This window comes from Littorina saxatilis, linkage group LG12, assembly GCF_037325665.1.
Source record: "Littorina saxatilis isolate snail1 linkage group LG12, US_GU_Lsax_2.0, whole genome shotgun sequence".
Classification (NCBI taxonomy): Eukaryota; Metazoa; Mollusca; class Gastropoda; order Littorinimorpha; family Littorinidae; genus Littorina; species Littorina saxatilis.
In genome coordinates this window covers 27774266-27794172 of record NC_090256.1, presented here as the reverse complement: position 1 = coordinate 27794172, position 19907 = coordinate 27774266, and the positions used below count along the sequence as shown (strand labels likewise).

Sequence of the window (19907 nt, the reverse complement as noted above, 5' to 3'; positions counted from 1 at the left end):
ACGGGTCAACTTTATACATGTGCGGACTCTGAGACGGGATCCATGTTCCGCCCCTGTGTCACCACTGTGGCACATACAATACATCGGTCATTCTGTCATAAGCGCAGGTGGCTGATTACACCTAAGTGTTTCCCCCCGATGTATGGTCACTTTTGTCCCATGTACTGTACATAGTTTTTCACGTATGTGTTTTGCGCGCGCGTGAGTGCGTATATAATTATGTTTGTGATAATGTATTATTGTGCAATTTGTTGTATGTAGGGCGTGTGTGTGCCCGTGCGTGTGTTTGTGATGTTTTATAGAGCAATGTGTTATTCATTGACATGTGTGTGATTGCACGTTAAATAATGGTATGTTGTCGTAGTATTTTGATTGTACAGCGCTTTGAGCAGGGTTAAACCCTGGATACATGCGCTATATAAATATTATGCATTATTATTAAAGTTATTGAGACATCACAGTGCGCTAAGAGATTTATAGAGCAAATCGAGAAAATGAATTATTGAACGAAGCGCCTAGCGCTGAGTTCAATAATTATTTTCAAGATTTGCTCTATAAATCTCTTAGCGCACTGTGATTGTTTCAATAACGATATTGTCAGTAACGACAACAGATTAGAACGTTTGAAAAGGCACATTTTCTGCCAGCGTTTGGATAAATTGTGGACAGGTCGAGTTAGATCTACTTTTGTGTGTGTGTCGGCTTTGCACATGTCGGGGGTATTGACGGTTTCATCGCCGACCATGCATTTTACGATTTGATTACCCTCTGTACCGTTTTATCGATTAGCAACTAACAGTATGAGTTACAGTTGTGCGAAATGTACCCGTTAGCATACAGTTTCACTTAAGTATTAATTATTGGTATAAAAAACAACATGTACCGAAATGTTCTATGCTCCCAAAAACATGAACGACCCCCAAGCAACTGAGTGGCGTCCCCTGATGTCAAACGACTCAAAGTGACACGTTGGTTCCCTCATTCGCAAAAAAATAAAGTTGGCATGTTATTTCTCGCAATGTACCTGCATTCATCTGGGAGGTTGGTGCTATGATTACATGGTAAGAATGTTTTGAAGCCTTCGCGTGTTCTGTTTACATCGTAGTTGTCTTGAAATATGCGAAAACCGTTCATTTCAGTCCTGAACTGATGGTGTCGTCTGCTACATATACGAGTAGGACAGTCTATTGTATTGAATCAGTCGACTTCCAAATGCTGATTTGTCCAGCTCGAAATCTGTCAGATAAAAACTTCTGCTTTTAGTCGCGGGAAAATTTAGGGTCAAGCATCATTGTTTGGTAATATGGAGACGATAAGCTACATGCCACTGACACAGCGGCTGAGAAGAATCTTCGAAAGTCGAAAGAACAGGCACAGATTCACTGTGGCACAGGCGCATGAAATCTGTCAGAAAAAAGACTTCTGTTTTTAGCCGCGGGAAATTCAGGGTCAAGCATCATTTGGTAATGTGGAGAAGATAAGGTACATGTCACTAACACAGAGGATGAGAAGAATCTTCTCAAATCAAAAGAAGGGGCACAGCCTCGCTTTAGAAAAGGGCAGAAGAATACGCTCTCTGGAAAAGTTAGCGCACTCCAATAGTGCGCTAACAGTTTTAAGCGCATTGCCATTAGCCAATCAACTGTTTCACATCAGTCATGTGACACCAATACTTACTGACAATTTAAGTTATTGAGACATCCCAGTGCACTAAGGGATTTATAGAGCAAATCGAGAAAATTCATTATTGAACGAAGCGCATAGCGCTGAGTTCAATAATTATTTTCGAGATTTGCTCTATAAATCCCTTAGTGCACTGGGATTGTTTCAATAACGATATTGTCGGTACCCCCAGAGAAAAAAGAAGATACAACACGCACATTTTGCTACGCGCATTTGAATAGGCATAACTGTGTGGTCAGGTCGTAGAAGATCTACTTTTGTGTGGGCTGTCTCAAGTGTGTCGTGCTTTCATCACACACAAACTCTTGTTTTAATTTCTGTTGGTAAATTCCAGTGTAGCGTTAAGCTAAACAGTGATGATCTTTCAGAGAGACCTCATTTGAACTCGGAGAAAGGACTGTGTTCTTAGTTATTTGCGATTCGAAACCTCAAGTCGAGCTTCGACGGATTGACTGTGCAGAGTGACTCCCCTTGAATTGGCTAACCCCCAAGGTCGACGGTTAGCACATTTTCAAAATAAATGTGGCATGTTTCTCGTGTGGTATCTTCACCCATCGGGGAGTCCGGTACTAAATATGAACGGTAAGAATGCTCTGAACCCTACTCGTATTATATCCCCATCGTTTTTTCGTTCACATTTGCCCAACATGTTAGTTTGCTGAGCGGGGTTTATGTCGTCTGCTAGGCTAGGGCAATCGAACCACTGCGGCATTCCAAAAAATAAATTGCTCGTCACGTTGCACTGAGTCTGCACGCATGAGGCAGGCTGGTAGTAAGTCTTATATATGGTACGGACGTTCTAAACCCTACACGTTTTCGATTCCGATTGTTCTTGCCTTGAAACAATAATTCGGAAACCATTCATTTACTGAACTGATGCAGTCGTATTTCAGTGTAATCTGGTCTGCTACGTATATATTCCAAATGCTGATCTAGCTGGTACGTTATCGGAATAACACTTGTGTTTTCTGTTAGCTGCTTGGAATTGTATACTAACTCATCATTTGGTAATGTGGATAATAAGCTACGGCATAATTATGAGAAGATTCTTCTCAAGTCGAAACTGAAAAATTAGACACAGCGGGTTCTATTTTTAGATCAGTGGCACAGGCACATGCAATCTGTCAGAAAAAACCCACTTCTGCTTTAATTGAGAAGCAGGAAATTTATGGTATTTTGGTATTGTGGAGAATATAAGTTACATGTCATTAATTAATTCTGAGGATGAAAGTACAGTCTCGCTTAGGCAAAGGGTGGAAGAATACGCTCTGTGGAAAAGCAGGGACCTAATATAGGTCTATGGGAAAAGTTAGCGCACTCCAAGAGTGCGCTAACAGTTTTAACTCATCGCCATTAGCCAATCAACTGGTTCGCATCAGTCATGTGACACCAGTACTTACTGACAATTATTATTATTATTATTATTATTATTATTATTATTATTATTATTATTATTATTATTATTATTATTATTATGTATAAGAAGTACTTCCTTGTTGTATGTAAATCAACTGTTGTCCTTGATATACGTATAAGAACTGTTTTCTTTAATATATGGAAATGAACTGGTTTTCCTGATATATTTAAAGTAACTGTTTTCTCTTGATTAATGTGAAACAAACGCTTTCCCCTGATACATGTAAAATAAATGTTTTGCCTGATATTAATATAGACAATAATATGTTGACCTTGATATGTGTTAAATAACTGTTCTTGCTTTATTTAATTTCAGATGCTATCGCGGACATGTGCAGGAAGTTGCTACTTTGCGAATTTGCGTCAAAGACTTATTAAAGTTGAAGCACGAGAGAGTTTTAGTTTTGTCACACACACACACACACACATACACACACACACACACACACACACACACACACACACACACACACACACACACACACACACACACACACACACACACACACACTTTTAAATCATTGGCATGGACTAGTTGGTTAAAAATGATTATATATCCCAGTAAGTGTGCGATTGGAATAGTGCAAAAAAAGAACCGTTGTGAATATCTTATTTGTCGAAATTTTCCAAGTGAACTTTATTTTGATATGTACATTTTTTTCAACGGCACATGTTTTGCATGAAAAGATATACATTAAAAAAATTTAAAAAAACTCAGCTTGATGTCTTCCCGGCTGAATTCTCCGAGTCTTATTATTTTAATTGTTATGTATGGATATGTGCATGTCTTTTTGGCCTGTCTTCTGTTGTGAGTGGCATAAATATGACGTTATTTTGATTTTTTGGTGGTGTGTGCAAGTTAAACTTGCAAAATTCTCAACAGAAACCAGTCAAAGTCTTACATGCTTATTCAGCCATAGTGTTGCGTTTACATAGTTGTCTGGTGAATTCTAATTGGGGCTAAAGGCTAGGGAGTAGTCATTGTCTCAAGTCTTTCATAAAGGGTTCGTTGTACAGGATCTTACTGGCAAGAGTGCGAAGGTACCAACCTACATACTAGCAAAGACATAAGATTTAATTTCAACCACATTCAGTTCACAAGAATATTGCTTGGCTTTAGTACATTCAATATCTTCAAACAAAACAAAATTCAAATAAATTACACACACACACATACACACACACACACGCGCGCGCACGCACCCACACACACACACACACAAAACAATTAAAGTACTTACACATATTTTCTAAACTGGGTGCTTCTGGAGAATGATACGTAACCTGAACAAACAAAGAAACAAGTATTCGTTAAATATGCATATTCCTACCAATGTAAACGTTCATTTATACCACCACATGTGTGTGTGTGTGTGTGTGTGTGTGTGTGTGTGTGTGTGTGTGTGTGTGAGTGGTTTTCTTGTTTTCTTCTCAACTTTTATACACAACATGTAGCAAACACCGTCCAATATGATCAATGACATATTTCATGATATTGTTCTCTTTCTTTTACTGTCATTTGTTGATGTTCAACTATCTCAAATTAAATGGCCTGTCCATTTTTGATTGCCTATTTGGAGGTTGTCAGCCCGTAGGGATTAAACGTGAAATTCCAAAATAGAAGTCGATAGAAACATGAATTTTGTTGTGCACTTTGAACTGTATAACATATCGCAAGTGAACTTCCTTTAATTTTCGCGGCTTGCAACCGTATTCTCACCTTTTTAAAGGCGTCCTCCTTCCAATCAAGATCATCTTGTAAATCCCGAGAGACCGTCCAGGCTTTTAGGCCAAAAAAAAAAAAAGGTCTGTTTAAGGTAACCCGACCGACCCTATTTTTTTCGCGCGACCCTAGACTTTTTTTTGGCATTTGGGGGAGAAAAAAAAAAATCTTTTGTTTTTTTTGGCAAAATAACGTAAAAATATTTTTTTTTTTAGAAAAAAAAAAAATAAAAAAAATCCCGACCTACCGACCCTATTTTTTTGGCCTATGTTACCGTAAACAGACCTTTTTTTTTTTTGCCTTATATCAAGTAAGAGCATGCTCCTGGCTGTTAGTGCCATTTTGTGAAATGAATTCATAGAACAATTAGCACTCTGCGCAGAAAGCAGACAGCATGTCGATTTTGTGTAGTATGTGTCAAAGTGGAGGGATGGCCTTATATCATGTAAAAACCTGGCAAGATTAAATATGGTGAGCTGACTCGTTTCGCACGGGCAGGAACGTGTGTCAAAGTGGAGGGATGGCCTTATATCATGTGAAAACCTGGCAAGATTAAATATGGTGAGCTGACTCGTTTCGCACGGGCAGGAACATGTGTCAAAGTGGAGGGATGGCCTTATATCATGTGAAAACCTGGCAAGATTAAATATGGTGAGCTGACTCGTTTCGCACGGGCAGGAACATGTGTCAAAGTGGAGGGATGGCCTTATATCATGTGAAAACCTGGCAAGATTAACCTTTGCCGGATGCCGCTTTTGACTACACACTCCCGACGATGCGGGTTTGTCTGAACCCATACATTTGAAAGAGGGTTTTTACCGTTTATTCCTCTAACGACGATGCGGGTTTGTCTGAACCCATACATTTGAAAGAGGGTTTTTACCGTTTATTTCTCTAACGACGGGGTGGGTTCAGGGAAACCCACAGCGCTACTTCAGTGGTTGCATCGAGTTGCAGGGGAGGGAGAGGGGGAGGGAGAGACTGAGAGAGACTGAGAGACTAAGAAAGAGAGAGAGAGAGACTAAGAAAGAGAGAAAGAGAGAGACTAAGAAAGAGAGAGAGAGAGAGACTAAGAAAGAGAGAAAGAGAGAGAGAGACTAAGAAAGAGAGAGAGACTAAGAAAGAGAGAGAGAGTCTAAGAAAGAGAGCGAGAGACTAAGAAAGAGAGAGAGAGACTAAGAAAGAGAGAGAGGGAGACTAAGAAAGAGAGAGAGAGAGACTAAGAAAGAGAGAGAGACTAAGAAAGAGAGAGAGAGAGAGACTAAGAAAGAGAGAGAGACTAAGAAAGAGAGAGAGACTAAGAAAGAGAGAGAGAGACTAAGAAAGAGAGAGAGACTAAGAAAGAGAGAGAGACTAAGAAAGAGAGAGAGAGAGACTAAGAAAGAGAGAGAGAGAGACTAAGAAAGAGAGAGAGGGAGACTAAGAAAGATAGAGAGAGAGACAAATAAAGAGAGAGAGAGACAAATAAAGAGAGAGAGAGAGACTAAGAAAGAGAGAGAGAGAGAGACTAAGAAAGAGAGAGAGAGACTAAGAAAGAGAGAGAGACTAAGAAAGAGAGAGAGAGACTAAGAAAGAGAGAGAGAGAGACTAAGAAAGAGAGAGAGGGAGACTAAGAAAGAGAGAGAGACTAAGAAAGAGAGAGAGAGACAAAGAAAGAGAGAGAGAGAGAGACTAAGAAAGAGAGAGAGAAAGACTAAGAAAGAGAGAGAGAGAGAGACTAAGAAAGAGAGAGAGAGAGAGACTAAGAAAGAGAGAGAGAGAGACTAAAAAAGAGAGAGAGACTAAGAAAGAGAAAGAGAGACTAAGAGAGAGAAAGAGAGACTAAGAAAGAGAGAGAGACTAAGAGAGAGAGAGAGAGACTAAGAAAGAGAAAGAGAGACTAAGAGAGAGAGAGAGAGAGACTAAGAAAGAGAGAGAGAGAGACTAAGAAAGAGAGAGAGGGAGACTAAGAAAGAGAGAGACACTAAGAAAGAGAGAGAGAGACAAAGAAAGAGAGAGAGAGAGACTAAGAAAGAGAGAGAGAGAGACTAAGAAAGAGAGAGAGAGAGAGACTAAGAAAGAGAGAGAGAGACTAAGAAAGAGAGAGAGAGAGAGACTAAGAAAGAGAGAGAGGGAGACTAAGAAAAAGAGAGAGAGAGACTAAGAAAGAGAGAGAGACTAAGAAAGAGAGAGAGAGAGAGACTAAGAAAGAGAGAGAGACTAAGAAAGAGAGAGAGAGACTAAGAAAGAGAGAGAGACTAAGAAAGAGAGAGAGAGAGAGACTAAGAAAGAGAGAGAGAGATACTAAGAAAGAGAGAGAGAGAGACTAAGAAAGATATAGAGAGACAGACAAATAAAGAGAGAGAGAGAGACAAATAAAGAGAGAGAGACTAAGAAAGAGAGAGAGAGACTAAGAAAGAGAGAGAGAGACTAAGAAAGAGAGAGAGAGACTAAGAAAGAGAGAGAGAGAGACTAAGAAAGAGAGAGAGACTAAGAAAGAGAGAGAGAGAGACTAAGAAAGAGAGAGAGGGAGACTAAGAAAGAGAGAGAGACTAAGAAAGAGAGAGAGAGAGACAAAGAAAGAGAGAGAGAGAGACTAAGAAAGAGAGAGAGAGACTAAGAAAGAGAGAGAGAGAGACTAAGAAAGAGAGAGAGAGAGAGACTAAGAAAGAGAGAGAGAGACTAAGAAAGAGAGAGAGAGAGAGACTAAAAAAGAGAGAGAGAGACTAAGAAAGAGAGAGAGAGAGACTAAGAGAGAGAAAGAGAGACTAAGAAAGAGAGAGAGAGAGAGAGAGAGACTAAGAAAGAGAGAGACTAAGAAAGAGAGAGAGAGAGACTAAGAAAGAGAGAGAGAGAGACTAAGAAAGAGAGAGAGAGAGACTAAAAAAGAGAGAGAGAGACTAAGAAAGAGAGAGAGAGACTAAGGGAGAGAAAGAGAGACTAAGAAAGAGAGAGAGACTAAGAGAGAGAGAGAGAGAGACTAAGAAAGAGAGAGAGAGACTAAGAAAGAGAGAGAGAGAGACTAAGAAAGAGAGAGAGAGACTAAGAAAGAGAGAGAGAGAGAGAGACTAAGAAAGAGAGAGAGAGAGACTAAGAAAGAGAGAGAGAGAGACTAAGAAAGAGAGAGAGACTAAGAAAGAGAGAGAGAGAGACTAAGAAAGAGAGAGAGAGAGACTAAGAAAGAGAGAGAGAGAGACTAAGAAAGAGAGAGAGAGAGACTAAGAAAGAGAGAGAGAGAGACTAAGAAAGAGAGAGAGAGAGAGACTAAGAAAGAGAGAGAGAGACTAAGAAAGAGCTAGAGAGAGAGAGAGAGACTAAGAAAGAGAGAGAGACTAAGAAAGAGAGAGAGAGACTAAGAAAGAGAGAGAGAGAGACTAAAAAAGAGAGAGAGAGACTAAGAAAGAGAGAGAGAGACTAAGAAAGAGAGAGAGAGAGAGACTAAGAGAGAGAGAGAGACTAAGAAAGAGAGACAGAGAGAGACTAAGAAAGAGAGAGAGAGACTAAGAAAGAGAGAGAGAGAGAGACTAAGAAAGAGAGAAAGAGACTAAGAAAGAGAGAGAGAGACTAAGAAAGAGAGAGAGCGAGAGACTAAGAAAGAGAGAGAGACTAAGAGAGAGAGAGACTAAGAAAGAGAGAGAGAGAGACTAAGAAAGAGAGAGAGAGAGAGACTAAGAAAGAGAGAGAGAGACTAAGAAAGAGAGACAGAGAGAGAGACTAAGAGAGAGAGAGACAGAGAGAGAGACAGACAGAGAGACAGACAGAGAGAGAGACAGACAGAGAGAGAGAGACAGACAGTCAGATAGACGGATAGACAGACAGACAGACAGACAGAGCAACTGACAACAGACAGAGAGATACGGACAGACAAACAGAGAGACAGACAGTCTCTTGGAGACAAACAGGCAGACAGACACTGTTCCGCCGCTTTGGTAATTATGGGTGTAGCAGAACCCGCGCCGTCGGCAGAGGGATAGTTACAATCACTACTACTCTTTAAAAGTATGGGTATGTGTGAACCCGCGCCATCGGTAGTGTTTATGTAAATTATCATAATCAATTAATTCTGATGTTTTGTCATGTACACACTAAAAATTTGCAGACAGAGAGCAAATTAGGTGTGTGAGAGATACTTAAAATTTCAAAACGATACCTTTAATGGTTCCAGAGTTACAATGATTTTAGTGTGTCTCTGGGTACAGGTGAACCCAGGAAGCACGGCAAAGGTTAAATATGGTGAGCTGACTCGTTTCGCACGGGCAGGAACATGTGTCAAAGTGGAGGGATGGCCTTATATCATGTAAAAACCTGGCAAGATTAAATATGGTGAGCTGACTCGTTTCGCACGGGCAGGAACGTGTGTCTTTAACACTTAACAGCAGTACAAAGACTATGTTTCCACGCTTGTCTTAAGTGCTGTTCACATGGCAGACTTGCAACCAACTTTCAAGCGATTTTAGTCGGTGGCAAGTCAAATCAAAATCGCTGCCCATGTGAACAGCACAAACGCGCTAACTAGTTTCAAGCGGCGATTCTCGCCAGACTGTACCATTCGGGATTGTCCGGTCTTCTTCTTTGTTTTCCGGAGAAGGGAAGTAACTGCATAAATGTGGGTTGGCTAGAGCTAACCAATCAGTAAGCGCGATAAGAAAATTCTGCACAAAATCTTTGACCAGTCACGGCCGAGTCGAGCAGTGCTCAACTGAGTTTTGGAGTCGCTGCGGAATCTGGCCTTACTCGTACCTAAATCGCTGGGGCCGTTCACATGGCAGACTTTTCGCCGACTTGGCCTCGACGACTCAGAAAAGATTTTCAAACGACTAAAGTTGGGGAAATGTTGGTTGCAAGTCTGCCTTGTGAACAGCACTTTATGTCTCCTGACTTTGAAGTTGCCCACACCTCTCTCGGCAGGGGAAGCCACGGAACAACTTTCAGGACATGCTCTCTCAACAAGGGATGACTGCCGGCAGTTTGTCTTTGGCCATCTATTCGTGACCTATGCGTACATAGGCTGGTAAGTCATCTCGGTGATAACTTATCCCGGGTTTTCAGAGTTGAACTTTTAGTTTCAGACCGTCATATTGACTACGTGTTTGGATATTGCTTCACGCGACATTTTTAGTTTTGAAAAGGATTGAATATACTGAAAAATCACTATAAAAGTATTCACTGTAGACGTATTACAAATGTAACTTCCTGTTGCTTTGCATGTAAGTGATACTGGAATAATGACACCCCCATGGTGAAAGGGGGAACAACTTTGGAGGACTGAGACTGGTGATAGAAAACAAAGTACAAAGAATCGTTCTACAAGACTTATGTAGAAGGTTTATTGATCTGAGTTGTTGTTGTTGGACAGCTTGATTATGGCGACGAAGGAGGTCAAAAAGGCTCAACGGTGATCAATTTGCTTCCTCAGTATTGTGTGTGTTGTTGTTGTTGCTATTGTTGTTGTTATTGTTGTTGTTGCTGATGGTGTTGTTATTGTTGTCGGTGGTGGCGACAGTGATGGTCTTCATACAGCGTATGGTTCTGTCTGCACTTCCCCTGCCAGCAATCGCACCCCTTCATCCCTTCAGTTTGCTTTTCGAATTTCTGATATCCTGTACATTTCAGCACTTACACAAACAGAGCTTTGTCGGCTGCTTCCCAAGTTTCCCAGTTCAACACAATCACAGGCAGAATCATACACAAGGTACACCCATTTCATTTCGTTTTAAGACCAAAAAAATGGTATAACAAGTATAAAACAAAAGCAGCAAAACCCTCTATCACCCACCAGTCTCACTGCTAATCTCACCTGTCGGTACCAACACTCTGGCACCACCAATCTCACGTTGGCGTCATTCTAGCACCAATATTCTCACGGTGGTACTCAGGCTCTGGCACCACCATTATCACACTGGTACTCACTCTGGCATCATCCTACCAATATCTCTGAATGAGGCACGCTCTGGCACTATCATTCTCACCAATCGCACCTCTTGCATCACCACCCTCACTCTGGCATCGGTCTGGTACTGGTCTGGATCCAGCATTCACGCACATGCAATCTCACACGCTAGCACCATTACGGACACACATACACACACAAACACAAACATACACACACACATACATACACACACATACACACACACACACACAAGCATACACACACAAACACACACACACATATATATACACACGCAAACACACACACACACACACACACACACACACACACACACACAGTTTTTGCATTGAAGTCTTATATATATCTCTTTCTTATAGTCCCGCAACAAACTTCAATGCAAATATAATGAAGCGATCATGTTTTGCGATAAATGTCAACCGGTCCAGTCAAATTGGAAAGACTAATTGAATTATACCTATCTCGTTCATATTCCATGAGACGTTCAAAACGGAGATCCAAATCGAACGCAAGAGTCAAATTCCATGCTCAAGGGATATGAATCTGTCTGGCTTGGTGCGATGAAGTTATACATGGTTATGTCCCTTACTCGCAGATGACCGGTCATTGTTCTGTAATTCCGTTTCTGGCAGTCATATTCTTCATCCCGTTCTGTAATCGAATAATCTGAAAAACTATAGGTCAATTATCGTTTTTATCTCTCATCAGGGAGCCACGGTGTGTGAGAGTGTGTGTGTGTGTCGGTCGGGGTCTGTGTGTGTGTGTATGTGTGTTGACCTTGTGCAGGGACCTATAGTATAGGTATATGACCTTGTGTATGTTTCTGCCTGTGATTGTGTTGAACTGGGAAACTTGGGAAACAGCCGACAAAGCTCTGTTTGTGTGCATAATGTTTGGAGTAAGAGGAGGGAGAGTTGCGTAGTTGAAATGAGGCTGTTGACCCTCTCACGGGGATATTCAGTCTCAAAGGCACTTTTTTCCCTTGAACTTCCGACACTTGCAAAAAGGAAAGGTAGTTGGTTGCTGCGTGTACGAATCAGAATATAAATGACATCATATCAGTTCCACAACTAAATTACTTTGACTGATGTGTGAACCCAGCAATATCGACAGAGTTAGGTCTGTACGGTTCAGTGTGGCAAAGGCGCATATGCTAGACTTTTTAATTGTAACGCTATTAAAGACAGTAACACTTCAAAGCATCAAGTGCGTGTGTTGGAAAGGGGGGAGTGAGGAGGCGGAGCACGTGTGGGTGTGTGTGTGCGCGCGTGCGTGCGTACATGCGTGTGTGTGTGTGTCTCTCTCTCTCTTTCTGCTTACCTGCATCCCCCAATCCCAACCCCACTCTCTCTTAGTTCTTTCTCGCTCTTTGCTACAAGATTCAAATGTCTGTGTCTGTCAGTCTCTCTCTGTCGCTGCCCCCCCCCCCCCCCTCTCTCCCCCCCCCTCTCTCCCCCCCCCCCCCTCTCTCTCTCTCTCTCTCCCCGTTGTTGTGGGTCACCATGCCCTGCATTGCCATCTCCGCCACCGGCATCATCTTTACCTCAACCAGGTCAGCAACCTCTTGGCCTAACAATTTAAAGGCACAGTCCTTCACGCAACTCACGATTCATCTGCTGAGACTACACACACACACACACACACACACACACACACACAGCACACACACATACCGCACACACACATACCGCACACACATACACACACGCACGCATGCACGCACGCACGCACAAACACACACATAGACACACACACATAGACACACACACATGCACGCACGCACCGTCGCACGCACAAACACACACACACACACACGCACGCACAAACACACACACACACACACACACACAACCACACACACACACACACACACACACACACACAAGGACCGCCACCGAGACCAAACGAGCAAAGTCTGACGGGTTGTAGAACGGATCCAATTCATATTAGGCGAAACAGGATCTGAAAGAGTGTATGGAACACCACGCTCCACCGGTTTTACACGCCTCAATAATTTGTTTGTTTTGGGAAGGCATAAATCCGCGTGTTTATTGATTCTCTTATCGGTTTCAATTCGCGCCAATATGTGATCATTGAAGGACGTCTACAATTAGAATGGTCTCTGCAGCTCAAGTCTGCCGAGCATTTTCTAATTCCATGCTAGTAGTTGGCGTTTGGGTTGGTATTTTCAAACGATCAATTTTTTCTGGGCACAATAACGTTAAATTACTGTACCACGGGTACTGTACTGACTGGTACTCGCTCAATACTCATACGGACGAGGCATTCGGACGAACATAAAGGCACGTGGAAATCAACAAAACAACTATATTAAGTTGACAATGATCGAGGATTATGCAACTTGTGACTGTTGTTCTCTGTGAAGTATGAAATAGAGAAATATTTAATTTGTGGGCGAGTTCTTCGATGTTTGATGTGCGTCACGGACGAGGCCAAAATTCTGTCCTATTTTTCAATCACAAAGAAGTAAGTTGATATTTCTGCGAATTGTGTTCGCTGTTTTCGTTCATAGCGATGAAACATTAATGGCAAGCATTGCTCTTTCGGTAAAGATAATTCAAAAAGTTAAAAAATAAATCACATTTCGGAGAAACGCTTGAACATTTGTCACGGACGAGGCCAGTACGCGTCACGGACGAGGCACGTACGAAATGCACTATAGTAGTGACGTCTTCAGGAGATCAACAAATTTTATTATAGCAACATATCGTTTTCAGTAGTCACCCACAATGTGAGACTATCATTAATTTGGGTCAGTGTTTACATTCGCTCGTTCGTCCGCCCGGGTTACGTCTGTCCGTTAGCTTTAGTAAGCATAAAGAAGGATCCTCAAGAGCCCATGAATATTTGAAAACAAAACTTGGTGGATAGGTACATATGGGTAATATAATCTGTCGTGCAAAGTTTCAAGGTTGTAAATGAAAGGTCAAGGTCAGATCTATGTTCGAACCTTGATTTTTTTCAGATTTGTGTTGGAGAGTTATCCAGCCAAAGTTTTAATCCAATCAAGTTGAAAATTGGTATTGTGACAGAGTGTATATTAAGAAATGCATCAAAATTATGAGCTCGAATGAAATATGTTTTGATTGCATGCGTTTGAGCATGTGTCTGTTTGTCTAAATATGGACAATACTTGTTGCACCAACGGGTTTTTTCTCTCATATAAATAAAACAAAACACTTGTCAAAGGTTAAAAGACAAACGATGCTGTTTATTTAACAGAATTTCGGCAAGTTGCTTTTATTTAACTTCAGGATTGTTAATTTCCCTCCAACATGAGATAACAACTGAGCATGCAGCTTCCACAGTAAATGGTTAAAATGCCAAATAAAAGTCAGTTTCTGAAAAGGCAAAGTAAAGATTGTTTCCAATTACAATGTAAAGTCAAACTAACTTGTCTTTTCCACCGTTGCCGAATCTGTTACAAATCAGCGACAGGGCGACAGCGTAGCTAACTTCGTCACCCCCCTCTCCCCCCTCCAAAACAGCACATTCATTGGCATGTCAAAATATTGACACTGAGGGACAGAGAAAGCGGCAACAAAGTCATAATAACATGAGGTAACAAATGAGCACGAAGCTTCGACGGAACACACTAAATGCCCAATAAATAAGCCGAAGCCAGTTTCCGTTAAGATTGCTTCCAATTATTGACTAGTGTCAGACTTGTCTTTACCACCTTTACCGAATCGGTAACCAATCAGCGACACGGCTCACTTCTTCCCCCTCCCCCCTAAAAACAGCGTAATTGGCACTGCCACTGTGAGCGACAGCTATACACTGTAGTCGGTAGATGCGTCAAGTAATCGCAGGTGAGTATTGTTTTGCAGGCTCCAATGGTACTCGTTCGAGGGCTTTCAACGGCAACGTTTTAGCTGGTGAATGTACCCGACGTACATCATTGGTTTGGTTGCTTTCCCGAATGTTACAGTTTTACCTGTCGCCTGGACCACCGTTATTGGCTGCCCCGAAAGCATTTTACTTGTGTATTTCACTGCAACATGACATGTCTCAGTCTAAGAATAGGTCTAAATGAATCAGCTGACTGATTTCTGATGAAGCACGCGCAAAGACAGGGAGACAAAAGGAAGGCAAATACCGCTATAACACATCAAAAAGTGCCTCGTCCGTGACACAATTAAGTCAGCAACTGTATGTCTGGCAAATTAAATAAAAGCGACAAATAGTGCCTTTCGAAAAGCTTGAAGATAATCTCAAGTAAAATTTCTGTATAAAACGAAATGCAATCAGTACATGAATTTTTGTATCCAAAATGTCACGGACGAGGCCATTTAGGGGGGTGAGTTGCATTCTTTAATATTTTGGCTACAAAGAGTTTCAACAACTGCCGACTTATATCACAGTATACATCAATGTCAGTCTCATGTGATATGATGATTACTGAAATTACAAAAAAAATTGGATTGTACTGAACCCGAATATAAAAAAAGTGACCAAAAACGTCACTTCATGCACAGTGAAATCCTCTTAAACAATATGACTGCTAAACAAGGGACATAACTCAGTGAGGAAAATAAAATATTGATTATGAACATATGAACATTCTACAACAAAGCCAGCGTACCGAAATAAAGAAATTTGTCTTTTAATTTCAAGCGTTGAGAGAGCTAATTTTTTGGACATGCCCCATATTAATTAGGGTTGTATTAAAACTAAAACCAGTTTACACAAATTCAAAGGTAGTCTGGGCAATAAAATATTCAGTACTATGCGCAGCCAGGCATAGCGCCGAGAATGAACCAGGCGAGCTCAGTATAAGTGAACTTAGAAATTAGAAACAGAACGCTTTTATTCACGCGTTCTACGTTTGAGCTCAAAACGCACGTGAAAACCGGAACGGACAAACACGCTCAAAGTTCAGTGCACATCACCGGCTTCGTGCGGATATTTGTATTGCTGTATAAGCTACTTTGAACGTCACAAAGCACAAAGATGTTATATTTGTCGGGACAATAATCTCTCATCATCGGGCCGTGTTCGTAGCACAAAAGGAAAGTCTAGCCTGTTCTTGCTAACACTGTTGATTTTGTTGTGCTAGCTTCAATTCGATTTACGCTATCCTTCTCGCTCAACCTATCGTTCGTTCACCACAGCAGATCTGATCAACTAAATGGAAATAAATTTGCCGGTGTAGGATCCGGTCCGGTCCCCCCTCTGAAGTAGTCCCCCGGGGGACCAATTCGTGGCAAAAACTGCTCTATAATGGTCCCCCCCTTAGACATTCTTGTTACAATGTTAGTAATGTTACCAGCAATTTCAGAGAAAAGAAAGGAAAGAATCAGAGACTGCTTTCATTTCTTCTTATCAGTATTTATTTATTATTCATTTTATTTCATGTGATTTTTCTTTTGAACGGCATTATAAATCAGATCTATTTTATTTTCTGCAAAATATAGTCGAACAAAGAGATTGCTGTCTGTGCACTACATAATACCGGACGAAGATATAGATTGAAAATGGCTTGAATGCCTAAGAAAAACGAGGCTGGATGTCTAAGGCGGGACCATTATAGAGCAGTTTTTGCCACGAATTGGTCCCCCGGGGGACTACTTCAGAGGGGGGACCGGACCGGAACCTACACCGGGTTTGACGAGGACCAAGTTTGGAGACACACCCCTCGCGAGTGATTATAGCCTATAGTATTACGCGGGAAAGAGTGCCTCATATTTTCCAAGAGTATTCACTCTTTCACAGCCCATAAGAAACCAACAGAGTTATTTCTGAACATCTTCTATCTGCATCCTGAACTCAGGTCAAAAATGAGTTACTTCCCTTCGGGTCTCATTCTATCCCTGACAGGATGCCTTGGTTTTCTTTCTGTGGGTAAGAATTCGATTTTTTTTTTTTATTTTTTTTTTTTAACATATATAGATCTTTTCGTAATGTGTTATGGATATAAGCAGATTCGCGATCGTCGATAATGATTTTTCATGGTGTGTAATTTTTAAATTGCAAAGGAATTGATATGTAAGACAGTTTCAAGCGAGCTATCTTTCGCGGATGTATTTACTGTGCAAATAACTCTAAAGTGTCACGTAATAATCAACTTTTGGCTTCCGCGCACGCCGGAGCAGACGATTTTTTTCTGTAACCAGTTGAGAGTGATGCAACCACATCCTGACCTCAGGTCAAAATGAGTTCGGCTCATTCTCTCCCTGACAGGATGCCTTGAGTTTCCTTGTCTGGCAAGGAAATCGATTTTTTTTATTTTACAGATTTAGATCTTTTCGTAATGTGTTATGAATATAAGCAGATTCGCGATCGTCGATAATGATTTTTCGTGGTGTTGTGTAATTTTTAAATTACAAAGGAATTGATATGTAAGACAGTTTCAAGCGAGCTATTTTTCGCGGCTGTATTTACTGTGCAAACAACTCTAAATATGGCAAAAGTGTCACGTGATAATAAACCGTTTGGTTTCAGCGCTCGCTGGAGCAGACGATTTTTTGACAGTGATGCAGCCATGTATTACGGTCTCCTTCCGGCAGCAGTCCCACAATTTCGACTTGTTTTGACCTTAGAACGATGTCTTTATCATAACTGTGAAGAACAGAACGGAGATCACTGTCGAAGTCGGCCAATCTGCAATCATTTTCGTCTCGCGAACACTGCTCGAGAACAACATATGGGAGATAACTCTGTATTCTTGGTTTGATAGATTCGCGTAGGACTTTAGCGTCCGGTCAGAGAGATAACTGGCGATAGCCGTTGAGCGATGACTGATCAGAATGGATGCAACCATATATCACGGTCTCCTTTCGACAGCGGTCTCAAAATTTCGACTTGTTTTGACCTTAGAACGATGTCTTTATCATAACTGTGAAGAACAGCGGAACGGGGATCACTGTCGAAGTCGGCCAATCTGCAATCATTTTCGTCTCGCGAACACTGATCTCAAATTTAGATCAGTGCTCGCGAAAAACATATGGGAGATAACTCTGTATTCTTGTTTTGATAGATTCGCGCAATAATTCAGCATGCTGTCAGAGAGAAACTGGCAATAGCCGTGGACCGATGATTATCAGAATGCTTCTATCTGATGGTGTACGCGGGAAGGACGGTACTTTCAAGTGCACTTAAAACAATACGTCCTAATTCACGCGTTCTTTAGACCTGGACGTAACGCACTTAGAAACCGAAAAGCAGAAACACACTTATAGGTCAGGGCACAGCAACATTTGTATGACGGTATTTGTTTCGCTGTAAAAGCTATTTTGATCATGACAAAGAATACAATGGATATTTATATCTGGACAACAGTCCCTCATCATCGGGCCGTGCCAATACAATAGAAAAGCGTAGCCTGTTTTTTTTCTATTGAAGGCCAATATCCTGGCCAACCGCCAAAGAGCTACACAATTCGAGTTGGGATTGTAATAATGTACACAGGTATGCAATACAATCTGTGTTTGACCTATCCAAGTGGAGGTATAGTCTTATTCAATGTAAAACCCTGTCAGATCTACGATTGTTTGTACGGGAAGAACTGTGCCTTTAAAATCCATTACACAACAGTCTATACTTAGACGCAAAATCAGCAGAGCGCACCGACAAGTATTACAAATTCATGGCGAGACATTTAAGAATTCTTATGACAATCGAATTTTTTTAAACTTTTGTTCTTTGCTATTTTTGTATATCTTTTCACTGTTGAACCAGCTCGCAGAGTTGAATACGTGCCAACTTAAATGGATTACGTCAATGCTCTTGTGTCCATGTATGTTTGCTTGTAATTCTTTTTGTCATCTTTTCCGTTCACTGAGTGAGAATTTCGTGCGTCATCATGTGTTTGGTTCCTTACTATTAATGAAACGTTTTTCCTCCATAGCAACTGAAGACAGGGACTGCTGTCAGTACCTTGTTTTGGTGAGCAACACAGTTTCACTCAGTGTGTGAATTTCATATTGGTAGGATTCCATTTGAAACTTCGAGGTTGTCTTCGTGGATTGTGTGTGTGTGTGTGTGTGTGTGTGTGTGTGTGTGTGTGTGTGTGTGTGTGTGTGTGTAGGTGGTTTTACCGACAAATGGGGACGATTGTCACTGGAGAGCAGTCAAATGGGGACGCTTCCGACAAACGGGGACGTCCCCATTTGTCGGCCCGTGCGACCCCATTTGACTGGATTTGAGCAGATTGAGCGACCCCATTTGACTGCTTCCTAGCATCCCTGTGGACAAACGGACTGGATTTTCACACAGATTCATACACATATTTTAGCTCTGCACTTTGTGGTCTGCTCAACTAAACCATGTGATTTTTATCATGTGACTTCAAATGACTTTACAGTAACTGCTTTCATCAGAATTCAGTTTCTATTCAAATGCAGTCAAACTAAAACATTTATTTGAATTAAAAAAAAAAAAGTTATTGCATTTAATATATTTTATTCAGAGTATTTTGAAAGAGTTCTGATTATTTGATCACGGGTTTTTTTGTATTAAAACAAAAACAAACACAGAAACATATACATTCCTGTAAAAAAAAAAATGATCACTGCTGTCAGTACCTTGTTTTGGTGAGCAACACAGTTTCACTCAGTGTGTGAATTTCATATTGGTAGGATTCCATTTGAAACTTCGAGGTTGTCTTCGTGGATTGTGTGTGTGTGTATGTGTGTGTGGGTGTGTGTGTGTGTGTGTGTGTCTGTGTGAAAATGTTAGTTTCCCACTACCAAAGGTGTTGTCCTGACACATGGCAGTTCTGTTCGAGGAGATACAGGGTGACCACAAACAAAGCCACCTAAATAAATGCAAGAAACTACATCTTTTCAGTGAACTACTTTATAGTTTGTATACGTCAACGTCCGATTATGGGTGATCAGTTCACAAAATTTCAAATGTGTAAGTCAAACGTTCGGACTTTGATTCCTACAAAATATGTTCCACATTTGGGGATCCACTCAATACTGCGAGGTTTGATAATGAGCGGTAGCAATACTCACCCGATTTATATCTGAAGGTCTGAGTATACACAGATCATTGGTGACATGAAGTAATAATTATTTACCATCAACCACAGCCAGGTTCATTGCAATCCCTATATGCAGGAAAGTATTCGTATTATTAAATCCAACAAGTCCCGTAAGGCGAAAATACAACATTTAGTCAAGCTCAGTCGAAGTCACAGAATGAAACTGAACGCACTGCATTTTTTCC

General features: G+C 41.1%; 1 protein-coding gene across 1 annotated transcript in view; it reads left to right on the top strand.

Annotated features, from left to right (window-relative positions):
- The window catches only part of LOC138981659 (Y+L amino acid transporter 2-like), a 34140-nt gene extending 29990 nt beyond the window's left edge, over positions 1–4150 (top strand). Inside the window, exon 12 of the mRNA XM_070354652.1 lies at positions 3416–4150. Within this exon, the coding sequence (XP_070210753.1) occupies positions 3416–3477 (62 nt within the window). The 3' untranslated portion in view covers positions 3478–4150. The remainder of the gene's footprint in view (positions 1–3415) is intronic.
- The last annotated feature ends 15757 nt before the right edge of the window (positions 4151–19907 follow it).